Source organism: Heptranchias perlo, chromosome 28 (genome assembly GCF_035084215.1).
Source record: "Heptranchias perlo isolate sHepPer1 chromosome 28, sHepPer1.hap1, whole genome shotgun sequence".
NCBI lineage: Eukaryota > Metazoa > Chordata > Chondrichthyes > Hexanchiformes > Hexanchidae > Heptranchias > Heptranchias perlo.
Window position 1 is genome coordinate 5290330 of NC_090352.1, and position 12320 is coordinate 5302649.

The 12320-nt window shown below is 43.5% G+C and overlaps 1 protein-coding gene across 1 annotated transcript in view; it reads right to left on the bottom strand.

Annotated features, from left to right (window-relative positions):
* The window catches only part of styxl1 (serine/threonine/tyrosine interacting-like 1), a 59769-nt gene that overhangs the window by 3372 nt on the left and 44077 nt on the right, over positions 1-12320 (bottom strand). The window contains exons 2-7 of the mRNA XM_068007970.1: positions 11678-11739; positions 10474-10573; positions 8207-8340; positions 5755-5900; positions 2483-2577; positions 92-201 (exon numbers count right to left, since the gene is read on the bottom strand). Of these exons, the coding sequence (XP_067864071.1) occupies positions 92-201; positions 2483-2577; positions 5755-5900; positions 8207-8340; positions 10474-10573; positions 11678-11739 (647 nt within the window). The remainder of the gene's footprint in view (positions 1-91; positions 202-2482; positions 2578-5754; positions 5901-8206; positions 8341-10473; positions 10574-11677; positions 11740-12320) is intronic.

The following is a 12320-nucleotide window of genomic DNA, read 5'->3' on the forward strand; positions in this document are numbered from 1 at the left end:
TAAGAGTGGTGCTGCGATATTGCTCTCCGAGTTCAGGATAGCTGACTTGATTCTAACACATCAGTCACTTTTATAAGATTCTCTCATTTACCTTTAGTGAAAGTTTCTGAGAATGGATGAGATAGGCCATCACCATAGTACAGCAGCGACTTATACCCAGAGTGGAGAATACTAGCAACGCACCTTTGTCCAAGTGCTTATCTGTGTGTAAGAAAGGAATGTACTTAATGTAATTCTGGTACCTGACAGAAACTCTATTTATTTGTAATCAAAAAAACAAAACAAATGGCAAGTTCCAAAATGGTTAACTAAGTGACAGTAGTAGATTACTCTCTGGAGTTTAGAAGAATGAAAGCTGGTCTCATTGAAACATATAAGATTATGAGGGGATTTGACAGTGTAGATCATAGAACCATTGAAAGGTTACAGCATGGAAGAAGGCCAATCGGCCCATCAAGTCCACGCCGGCTCTTTGCAAGAGCAGTCCAGCTTCCTCGCCCTTTCCCCATAGCCCTGAAAATGTTTTCCTTTCAAGTACTTATCCAGTTCTCTTTTGAAGGCCATGATTGAATCTGCCTCCACCACCCACTTAGGCAGTGCATTCCAGATCCTAACCACTCGCTGCGTAAAAAGGTTTTTCCTCATGTCACTTTTGGTTCTTTTGCCAATCTACGTCCTCTGGTCCTTGACCCTTCCGCCAATGGGAACGGTTTCTCTCTATCTATTCTGTCTAGATTTTTCATGATTTTAAATACCTCTATCAAATCTGCTCGCAACTGTCTCTGTGCACACGAGAACAACCCCAGCTTCTCCAGTTTATCCACATAACTAAAGTCCCTCATCCCTGGAATCAGATGCTGAGAGATTGTATCCCCTGGCTAGAGAGTCTAGAACTAGGAGACATAATTGCAGGATACGGGGTCGGCCATTCAAGACTGAGCTGAGGAATTTCTTCACGCAGAGTGTTGTGAATTTTTGGAATGCTCTACCCCAGAAGGCTGTGGATGCTCAGTCATTGAATATATTCAAGGTTGAGATGGATAGGTTTTTGGACTCTAGGGGAATCAAGGGATATGGGGATAGGGCAGGAAAGCGGAGTTGAGGTCAAAGATCAGCCATGATCTTATTGAATGGCGGAGCAGGGTAGAGGGGCCGTATGGCCTACTCCTGCTCCTATTTCTTATGTTCTTATGTTTTTCCTCCTCATCCCGGCCTGCAGCACCTCAAGTGAGGCATCGCTGAATCTTGGAGCAGCCTTGCCCCTGTGCTGCTGGAGCAGTGTTTGCTTGCTCCTTGTTCCAGCAAAATCCATTGGAGCAATGGTCCTTTAAATCTAGACACTGCAGCTGACAGTCTGTCATGCGGGTGTGCAGTCCGCCCACTTCGCAGCTGTCGGAGGGCAAACCTGGAAACAAGATTAATGGCCACCAATTAAGTTGCAATCGCAAGGGGAACGGTATGTTTTTACTATTCGCGTTTGTCGGCACCCATTGACCTAACCCCCCCCCCCCGCCGCCATTCCGTGCCTTATTAAAATCGAGCCCGAAGAGTCCGCAAAGGGATATTGACAGGTTAAGTGAGAGGGCAAGAAGGTGGCAGATGGAGTATAATGTGCGGAAATGTGAGGTTATTCACTTTCGTAGGAAGAATAGAAAAACAGAATATTTTTTAAATGGTCAGAAACTAGTAAATGTTGGTGTTGAGAGACATGGGTGTCCTCGTTCAAGGAACACAGCAGATACAGCAAGCAATTATGAATGCAAATGCAAATGGCATGTTGGCATTTATTGCAAGGGGGTTGGAGTACTACAGTAAGGAAGTCTTACTACAATTGTACAGGGCTTTGGTGAGACCACCTGGAGTACTGCGTACAGTTTTGGTCTCCTCATCTAGGGAAGGATATACTTGCCTTAGATGCAATGCAACAAAGGTTCACTCGATTAATTCCTGGGATGAGAGAGTTGTCCTATGAGGAGAAGTTGAGTAGAATGGGCCTATACTCTCTGGAGTTTAGAAGAATGAGAGGTGATCTAATTAAAACATATAAGATTCTGAGGGGGCTTGACAGGGTAGATGCTGAGAGGTTGTTACCCCTGGCTGGAGAGTCTAGAACCAGGGGGCATAGTCTCAGGATAAGGGGTCGGTCATTTAAGACTGAGATGAGGAGGAATTTCTTCACACAGAGAGTTGTGAATCTTTGGAATTCTCTACCCCAGAGGGTTGTGGATTCTGAGTCGTTGAGTATATTCAAGGCTGAGATAGATAGATTTTTGGACTCTAGGGGAATCAAGGGATATGGGGATTGGGCAGGAAAGTGGAGTTGAGGTCAAACATCAGCCATGATCTGACTGAATGGCGGAGCAGGCTATAGGGGCCATATGGCCTACTCCTGCTCCTATTTCTTATGTTTTTCTTATGTTCTTGTATACTTGCCGCGCTGCAAAGGAAATGTAATATTTGTGGGGTTAGACATTAAACTCACCAAGAAAGTCACAGACCGTTGGAAAAAGGGAGAAGAGATTAGTGTCTTCTGAAGAAGGAATGTGTAATATCAAAGGGTTGTTCTCTTCTGTGAAGCTAAAAGGACAAACAGAGTGCAGCTATTGTTTCTTAACTTGTAGTTTCATTAAAACTATGTTGTGAATTGACAGTAGTATATATGGACAATTTTAGGAAAAGGGAATTGCATACATACTTGAAACAGAAAACTTTCCTATGGGGAAAAAGCAGGGATGTGGTACTAATTGGGTAGCAATTTCAAAGAGCCAGCACAGGCACGATGGGCCGAATGGCCTCCTTCTGTGCTGTATCATTCTATGATACTATGGCCCCAGTATTTACGGAGAGGGTGCAGGGGAGCGTGGTAGCACAGGGAAAGCTCCGCAAGGCCGGGAACACGGAGATAGAAAGAAAGAATCATAGAAAGGTTACAGCACAGAAGGAGACCATTCGGCCCATCGAGTCCAATTGGCAGGACATCATTTTTAACTTTTTTCTTCCGTTTCCCATCCGGCAGCCGGCCAAACTGACAGGCTGGCCGGCTGCCGCGTGGGAAAACCAGCGGCAAGAGGCCATAGCCGGGGATCTTTGAGCACTTGTGCAAAATATGCTTCGTGAAAGCAAGAAAATAGATTGGAAAGGTATCTACACTCACTACAGTAGATTACTGTTAACACAGGTGTATTGACAGTCATCTGTTCAGATATCTGCAAGGCACTAAGGGCAGGAATGATATGCTTTTACTTCTTGATGGTTGGGCCTTTTTTCAGACCCTTGGGAATGGTCCCCAGCAATAAGGAGGGAGGGAGCGAGACTTGGGGGGGGTGGTGGGAAGAGAGAGGCTATCGCAGGAGGAAGGAAGGGAGATATCGGGGCTTGTGGGGGGGGGGCGGGGAAGAGAGAGGCCATCGCTGGAGGGAGGGAGAGATCGGGGCTTGGGTGGGGGGGGGGGAAGAGGTCTGCAATCGCAGCGGGGGGAGAGAGAGAGGCCATGATCGGCAGAGGGGAGGCCAAAGGCTTCCTTGAGGGGCCAGGAAGGGCACTACTGCTCCTCCTGGCCCACAAGGAGTGCTGTGAAAGTCACTTATCTTCTTTAGCCGGCAGTTCCCGCCTCCCATTTACAGTCAGGTTTCCCGAGCCATAGAAACCTGCCGCCATAAAAATGGCAAGGTACCTGGCGGTTTGGGGATGCGTTCCCAGTTTTAATATTTGTAACGCTCTCCCACTCGTGGGTGGGGGAGGGGGGGTTAATATCGAGGCCTATGATTCCAGAAATGGTAGATGTACCTGTCCAAGTTTCTCTAGATGTATGGATAAATCGACACTCATGCTCACAGTTTCCCTTTTTAAAAAAAAAATCCTCTCCCCGCAAGTTGCTGGTTGGTGTATGGTTTGACAGTGCCAGCCAATCAAACACTTGTATCTCTCCTATATTACCATTCTTCTGGGTGAGTGTCAGCTGGGGAGGGCATCACAGTTAAGGCTAATTCAGTCCTCACCAAAGAACCACATATACATATTGATACATGCAATTTCACCCACTTACCAGATAGGAATCAGGAGCAGGAATCCTCGCTAATTTTTCTCTTCCTTTGTCCAAGGACTCTGAGGCAAATTGTAGCACCTTTACTGGCATTGCAGCTATGATCAGCTAAATCAAGGAGAGCAGGTACTGAATCTGCAATCTCCCTGGCCTGTATAGTTCCATGTCCCCATAGACTGTGCATATACAAAGTGGGCCACAGGGGCTGCCCAGCTCAAGGTTTTTAAAAAAAAATTTTTTGTGAGTTTAGTGGTCATCAAGATGAGTGATGTTGGTTCTGTGGAACGGAACACATTCTTGCATTTCGGGTATCCAATATCAGCATTGAGCACTCAAGAACATGTACTACACAGTTACAGGCAGAATAAAATATCAAAACTCTCTACTGTGTCCCAACCTCAGATGTATTTTGACCTTCTTTCATTTCCCATGCCAACTACAGTTAATATACAGGTACAGCAAGCAATTAGGAAAGAAAATGGTGTGTTAGCCTTTATTGCAAGGGGGCTGGAGTATAAGAATAAGGAGGTCTCGCTGCAATTATATAGGGCTCTGGTGAGACCACACCTGGAGTACTGTATACAGTTTTGGTCTCCTTACCTAAGGAAGGATATACTTGCCTTACAGCGGGTGCATCGAATGTTCACTAGATTGATTCCTGGAATGGGAGGGTTGTTCAATGAGGAGGGATTGAGTAGAATGGGCCCATATTCTCTAGAGTTTAGAAGAATGAGAGGTGATCTCATTGAAACGTATAAAATTCTTAGAGGGCTTGACAGGGTAGCTGCTGAGAGGCTGTTTCCCCTGGCTGGAGTCTAGAACTAGGGGTCATAGTCTCAAGGTAAGGGGGCGGCCATTTAGGACCGAGGTGAGGAGAAATTTCTTCACTCAGAGGGTTGTGAATCTTTGGAATTCTCTACCCCAGAGGGCTGTGGATGCTCACTCATTGAGTATATTCAATTGTAAACAATTTTACAACACCAAGTTATAGTCCAGCAATTTTATTTTAAATTCACAAGCTTTCGGAGATTTTCTCCTTCCTCAGGCAAATGTTTCTGAGGAAGGAGAAAATTCTCCTTCCTGAGGAAGGAGAAAATCTCCGAAAGCTTGTGAATTTAAAATAAAATTGCTGGACTATAACTTGGTGTTGTAAAATTGTTTACAATTGTCAACCCCAGTCCATCACCGGCATCTCCACATCATGAGTATATTCAAGATTGAGATCGATGGATATTTGGACACTAAGGGAATCAAGGGATATGGGGATAGGGCGGGAAAGTGGAGTTGAGGTAGAAGATCAGCCATGATATTATTGAATGGCGGAGCAGGCTCGAGGGGCCGTATGGCCTACTCCTGCTCCTATTTCTTATGTTCTATCCTGTGGTCCCTCTGAGCGAGATGGCCAATTTAGTGCCAATTATGCTCATGCCAACACTGAACCTTATTGATATGTAGGACCCTTACAGGAGCAAATAGGAAAACATTCACCCCATCAATCTGGACTGGATTGGAGAGGTTAAAAGTTAATGTCTAATCCACTGCATTGCCCACTCCCTCAGAGTTTTCTTTATGAAGATTCATCAGCGTACTCTAGTGAAATGCACACACCTCATTCATTCCACATCCCCGAGAATCTAAATCTTCTATGTACCCGTCTGAGAATTTGGGCAACATTTCAAAAGATTGCAAATTGTATCTTTCCAATTACTCACAATATCTCTTTCTCATTACAGAGATTGAGGTAAGCCTTGATTTTCAGATCTTTCTGAACTTGCTTGTTACAGGCTTGTTTGAAGTCACCCATGTAAAGTTTGGCTGGGAAAATCTCAACTGGATAGGGCTCAAAGGCATCCAGCTCCTACAGGCAACATATAATACAGAAGGATTTAGAAATCTTCATGTTTCAATTGCAATAGAACCCAATTATATGTGAACCCAATAAATTCAAAATCTGCTTAAATTAAATTGTTTATAGAATTCATGTCTCCTTTCATCTGGGAGGAAGAGTTTACATTGGCCACAAAGTGTTGCGCTATCATGCTTTCAATGCTGTTCCCCATTGTCACAAGGAGAACATTTCTGCAGGGCAGGGCTAGTTTCAGCAGATTTTCCTCTCTCCAAGTTGGGAGTGCTCTGCTGAGAAGCACTTCTTCCACTCATCCAACAATTCAGCCACTATACACTGCCAGAAAGCACAGAGTATGGTGTAGTGGCAGGCTCATCAGATTAAAGGTAATGTCACCATTTTGGGGAGGGAGGGATAGGGGACGACTGTACATCATTTTACTTCATATGGAAGAGACACAGTTTCTTCTTAACATGAACTGAATCGTTATATGTTAATAAACACTGGAACAAACTACTTTTCAAGAGCAGTAAATACCCTTCAGATATTTATTCACTAGACTAACTGAAACTTCAGGAATTTTCCATTTACCCTGCCTAGCCCTTCCCTCCAGCTGCATTTTGGAACAAGGCAGTTCTTCCTGTTTATGCGTTGCAAATATAACAAATTTAAACTTTGAAGTGAACAAAGATGAAGGCATCCCTGCACCCCACCCAATGAACGGTATGTCTGGGTCATCAAGCATACAACTAAGTAGAAACGAGGTGCTTGACGAGTAAGACGCAAAAACAGTACCTCTGTCTGCATTACAGCAACAATGCCCCCCCACCCCCTCCCTACTGTGGGGGTACCCAAAAGGTGGACTTTGATCAGAACCCCAATTGAAGTATTTTTTCCCCGATCATCCAACCTCCGATTGAACCAATTCACATTGCAAAAATAAAACTGACTGTGGGTGAAACCCCACTGCAACGACAGACAGAATATCCTGCCCAACAGCAGCTGAAAGTGAAAGCAGGAACTCTGCTCTCAAAATTTCAATGCTGGTCTTCCTTTGGGCGCTAGGAAGTACACAAGAGCACACCAATTAGGCGTGATTCCTTGACTTTTCTCCCCCTTCCTTGCAACAAAGATGCTGCAAATAAAAAAATGCCACACCTGTGGAGTCATCACTGATCAGATCTTGCGGAGAAAAGAACAAAAAAAAATCTAACAAAGAAACATATATGCACATTACTAATATTGGCAAAAATTTGCTTCCCCTGCCTCCAAGCAGGGGAGGGTCAGCTGACAGTACTCTTGGTTTATGACGACTTATGAGACGACTGCCTATGATTACCGCTGGATATCCATTATGATCTGTTTCCGTTGGATTAACATTGTAGAAAAAACAGAAAGAAAAACTGAAAGTAAGATAGAAAGAAAGAATGAAAGAAAGAAAGAAAGTCCCAAAACACTTCGCAGCCAATGAAGTACGTTTTTAAGTGTATCCATTGTTGTAATGTAGGCAAATGCAGCAGCCAATTTACACACAGCAAGGTCCCATGAACGGGAATGAGATAAATTACCAGATAATTTGTTTTAGTGGTGTTGGTTGAGGGATAAATGTTGGCCAGGACACCCGGAAGAACTCCCCTCCTCTTACTTGAAAATGCTACGGAACTTTTTAATGTCCACTGAGCCATCAGGCTGGGCTTTGGTCAAACATTGCATCTGAAAGACGGCACCTCTGGCAGGGCAGCACTCCCTCAGTACTGCACTGATTACACTGGATTCTGTGCTCAAGTCTCTGGAGTGGAACTTGAACCCACAACCTTCTGACTCAGAGAAGAGAATGCTACCACTGAGCCAAGGACGACATAAGAATACAACTATTAATTAAATCACAGAATAAAACAAAGTATTGATTAATTGCTAACAATATATCAAAACAACTATCAAAAAGCCAGAATTTCAACACGTTTCATTAGTGTGATACATTTTTAGTATTTGAGAAAAAGATGTGAAGCACACAGCGAGTGTATTCCTCACTTTTTTTAAATGACAAACAACATGACTATTTTGTGCATTAGCGGGGAAAGTGCAGGCAGTATCCCAGCTTTCAGAGCTCCATCAATTCCAGTTTTCTGATGCCTGTTAGGAAGTGCAAAAGAGCACGTGAACGGTTTTTCCTTACCTGCGAGGGAGATCCTGCCATTAATAACAGATTTGCACAAACAATGCAAAGCACAAGTGTGAGTTGCACTTGTTTAACGCACTTTTGAAACTCGGACTCACAATGCCAACATAGTCAGATGGCTCAAGATTACTGAACCTACCTGCGGCATGTAAAATATTTTCTGTGTCCTGAAGAATGGATAACAGGCAGAGAAGTATTCGAACCCACCATTCAGGATCCTAATGGGTTGCCGGCTAACAATTTCCAGAAGCCTTGCATATTGGAGAGCAGGACCTAGAAATGACACAGCATAATACTAGTGATACTAACATTTAACCAAAGAATACATTTATCGTGAAACTTTAATTAAAAAAAATTAGGCTTAATTCATATCCCTGGCCCACTATTTCCAGAATCTCTGAGTCTCACACATCTGACTCAAGACTGAAGCACTTATGGGCTATGTATTCCAGTTGTTTGATGGTAACACAGAATTCAAGTGTCACACATTCCCAGAACTAGTGTTTTGAAAATAGTAAGTTTACAAAACAGTGAATAATGTGTCTTACTAACAATTATTTTTTTTTCATTATTTCGCAGTTTTTTCCTCCTTCCCTTAAAATGTTTGCACACCAGCCACACTAAGATGTCAGGCAGGTCGCCCATTCTGTCCTTCACCGATGTTTCTCTTTAGTCAGCCACCAGGAGAATATGAGCACCTTCCCTTCGAAGGTCACTGGCCACTCCTTAGCCTCTTCCCCTGACAGCACAGTTGAAATTAGAAATTCACCATGTGGTGGATTATGTGCATAAACCTACATCCTACCTCACTTCACCCTCCCCTTTCCACGCATACGTGCACGTTTGTTTCTCCCCTTTTCCTGAAGGCACTGAGTCATGGAGTACTTCACCTAAATGACCATTCTTCATGTGTCAATATTTCCAGATTACTCAATTGCATGAGGCATCATAAATGATGCCAATCGTGTCCCACCTGATGACCAGACAACTACACTTTCCAGCAGGGATCGTTGGATAGGAAGGAGAACTTTCACTGGTTGTTCCCCTCCCAAGTCCAGGTCAAAGGGGCAGTCAAGTGATGCCCCAGGCAACCCGAGATCAGCAAGTTCAGCAAAGATCAAACTCGGGAACCAGATGAGCCTGAAATAGGCAAATCTCCACCCTGCCACTGACAGAGTCCTTGGTGGAGGCCCAGGAGCTGCCTAAAAATGTTTAAACAACCCAGAAACTGGAAGATCAGCCGGGTGCACCTGTGTGACAGATGTACGTCTCACCATGCTGAACATATGTCCAAATTCCGCAAAAGTAGAAGATCTGGGCTACTATTTCTTGAGTAGGAAAAGTTGGAGCATAGGTGATCATTTTCTTTCATGCCTCCTAATTGATGGAGGTGCACTGTAAAAACAGGGGCTGTCCCACAAAATAGAATGCAGCAAATTCCAATTCTGTGCTCAGATTACACTATTGTTCATTTTTGTCATATGAATTAATATTTCTTTCCTCTTTTCTAGCAAGGTTTCTATCCTCACCCACTGAAGACCCTGACTTCTTGCTGGGGAATGATTCCATGGGTACTGGTTACTATCCAGTACCTTGCCCAAGTGGCCTTTATTCATGTATCAGCCTGGATAATATGCATCTGCAAGCTTGGAAATATATCGCCGTTCCTTCATTGTCGCTGGGTCAAAATCCTGGAACTCCCTTCCTAACAGCACTGTGGGAGAACCGTCACCACACGGACTGCAGCGGTTCAAGGCGGCGGCTCACCACCACCTTCTCGAGGGCAATTAGGGATGGGCAATAAATGCCGGCCTTGCCAGCGACGCCCACATCCCGTGAACGAATAAAAAAAAAAGCTATTCATCCACAGGTGGCATCAGAGCCAAGCATGACTCTGTACTCACATGATGCCCACAATTCCTACGGGAGCCCCCGGATGGCGAGCAGGTGCAGGAACCCTGGCTGGCTTCTCCCTCCCTAACCCAGAGGCACAAAGGACAACAATAGCACCGCTACCACCACCCTGTCTAAGACCAACTAAATCAGCACAGATCATGGATCAAACCTGGGATTTTCTTGGATATTAAGGCTCAGTTATTCAATGGATAAACTCACTGAGGCATCAGGGGAGTCAGTATTGTTTTTAAGTATATAAACATAATAGGATAGAAACTCGTGTTGGTTAGTAGAGCAAAATGGGCGGTATTTCCTTGGCTACCTGTTATACTCTCCGCCGGATATACACTTCTATTGACTTCAATTGAACTTAATATCGGATGGTGTATAACAACCGGCCAAAGCAATACGCTCGTTTTATCCCACCGCACAAGCTGGATTTTCTACCCCAATATTACTATAGATTTTTAGTTGATCTAAACCTCTACAATCTGCTGATTGTATACTTACCTTCTGTATCGAATGACTTTGTGTGCCCATCATATACCACACAATACTTTACACACTCAAGCTCCACATCCTGTGGCATCAAATAATTTCCATCCACATCCTGCAAAGCAGCAATAGTGACTAAATTACATGTATAAAATAGAAGGCATTATGGAAATAGCAGGAAAATATTACTAACATTACACTGTGCCATTCTGAGGTCCCAATATTTCAGTTCAGGCAAAAGGCCATTAGCACAGTCAGGGTATAAAGCATATTAATGGCTGGCTGCCTCAGACTGGTAGCCAGGAATAATAAGGGGACCAATTTTGTTGAATCATCTATATGTTCACTGTCAGAATCTATGAGTGACATTTTCTTAGTGCATTACACTCTATCGACATGCAAGACTGGTGCGGTGCCATGCTAGCCAAAAGTGCTTCTTACAAAGCAGATTTTTAATTATATTTGGTGCAATAAGACAATCCTGAAAGGTTGAATTTCCTTAAATGAGAAAGTGGATTTGTTTAAATTATTCATTTCTTACTTTTCTCTCCATTTAGTTATTGAGAACTTTGCCATTGTGTAGTTCTCTAGTCAGAGCTGTGGTTCACCCATTTATGCCACATATGCAACATTGCATTCCCATCCTTTTTTGTCAAACTGTCGAACTATGAATTATATTTGTGCATGATATATTGTGGACCTAGATGATAATAAGACACACATAAGTTTCTGCATTCTTGTATTAGATTTCACCAGATTTTAGCTAGGCTCAGTTGGTGGCACTCTTCATCGAATGAATGGAGTCAGAAGATCATGGGTTCAAGCCACACTCCAGGCCTTGAGCACATTATCTAGGTTGGCACTTCAATTCAGTACTGAGGGAGTGTTGCATTTTGCATGAGATCTTAAACCAAGGCTCATCTGCCTGCTCAGGTGGATGGAAGAGACCTCATGGCACTAGTTGAAGAAAAACAGGGATTTCTCCTAATGTCCTGACCAAAATCCCTCCCTCAATTAACACCACCAATACAGATTAACTGTGATCCATTAATTCTATGTTTGAGAGACCTTGCTGTGAGTCAATTAGCTGCCATGTTTGCCCACATAACAACAGTAACTACACTGCAGAAGTAATCCATTGGTTGTAAAGCAATTTGAGATATCTTGAGGATGTGATAAGATGCTTTATACAAATTCAAATAGGAACGAAAAACGTTACCATTTTTGCTCTCTTGGCTGTTATCACGTGACTTTCATCATAATGATATTTGGTTCGTACATCTGTAATAATAAATTTTAAAAAGCTGTATTGAATATGGATTTACACTACAGTGAGAAAAAATTGGTAAATTCATGCTGTATCAGACAATTAAAGAAGACATGAGATGCTTTATTGGCTTCCAAAAAGTCTGATGTTTAATATTTTGTAATGTATACTAACAGATCTCCCGTGGCATTGCTCATAGTTTAGAAATACAGGGCTAGATACTGGGCCATTTAGCGCCTGTTATTTCGGCGCTAAGCGGCCTCCCAAAGTTCGAAATCAGCGTCCGGATTGCGCGTGCACGCTTCTAGCGTTACATGCACTGGACGCCAACTTGGTAAAGGTTTTTGCGCATGTGCATATAACGAACGCCGGCAGCATGCAAAGTAGGGGGAATATGCGTTAGATCAATGTGCAACGCTGATTTAAAGTGATAGACACCATTTTGGCACTTAACGCTCCACTCAACGCATTGTCTTAACCACGAAAACCTGAACATGTCTTAGACGGCCTGGAGGACCCCCCCACCAGCGCTATTTAAAGGGACCATGCAGGATTTACAGGTTAGTTGATGAATTATTGCTTTTGGCTGCTGATG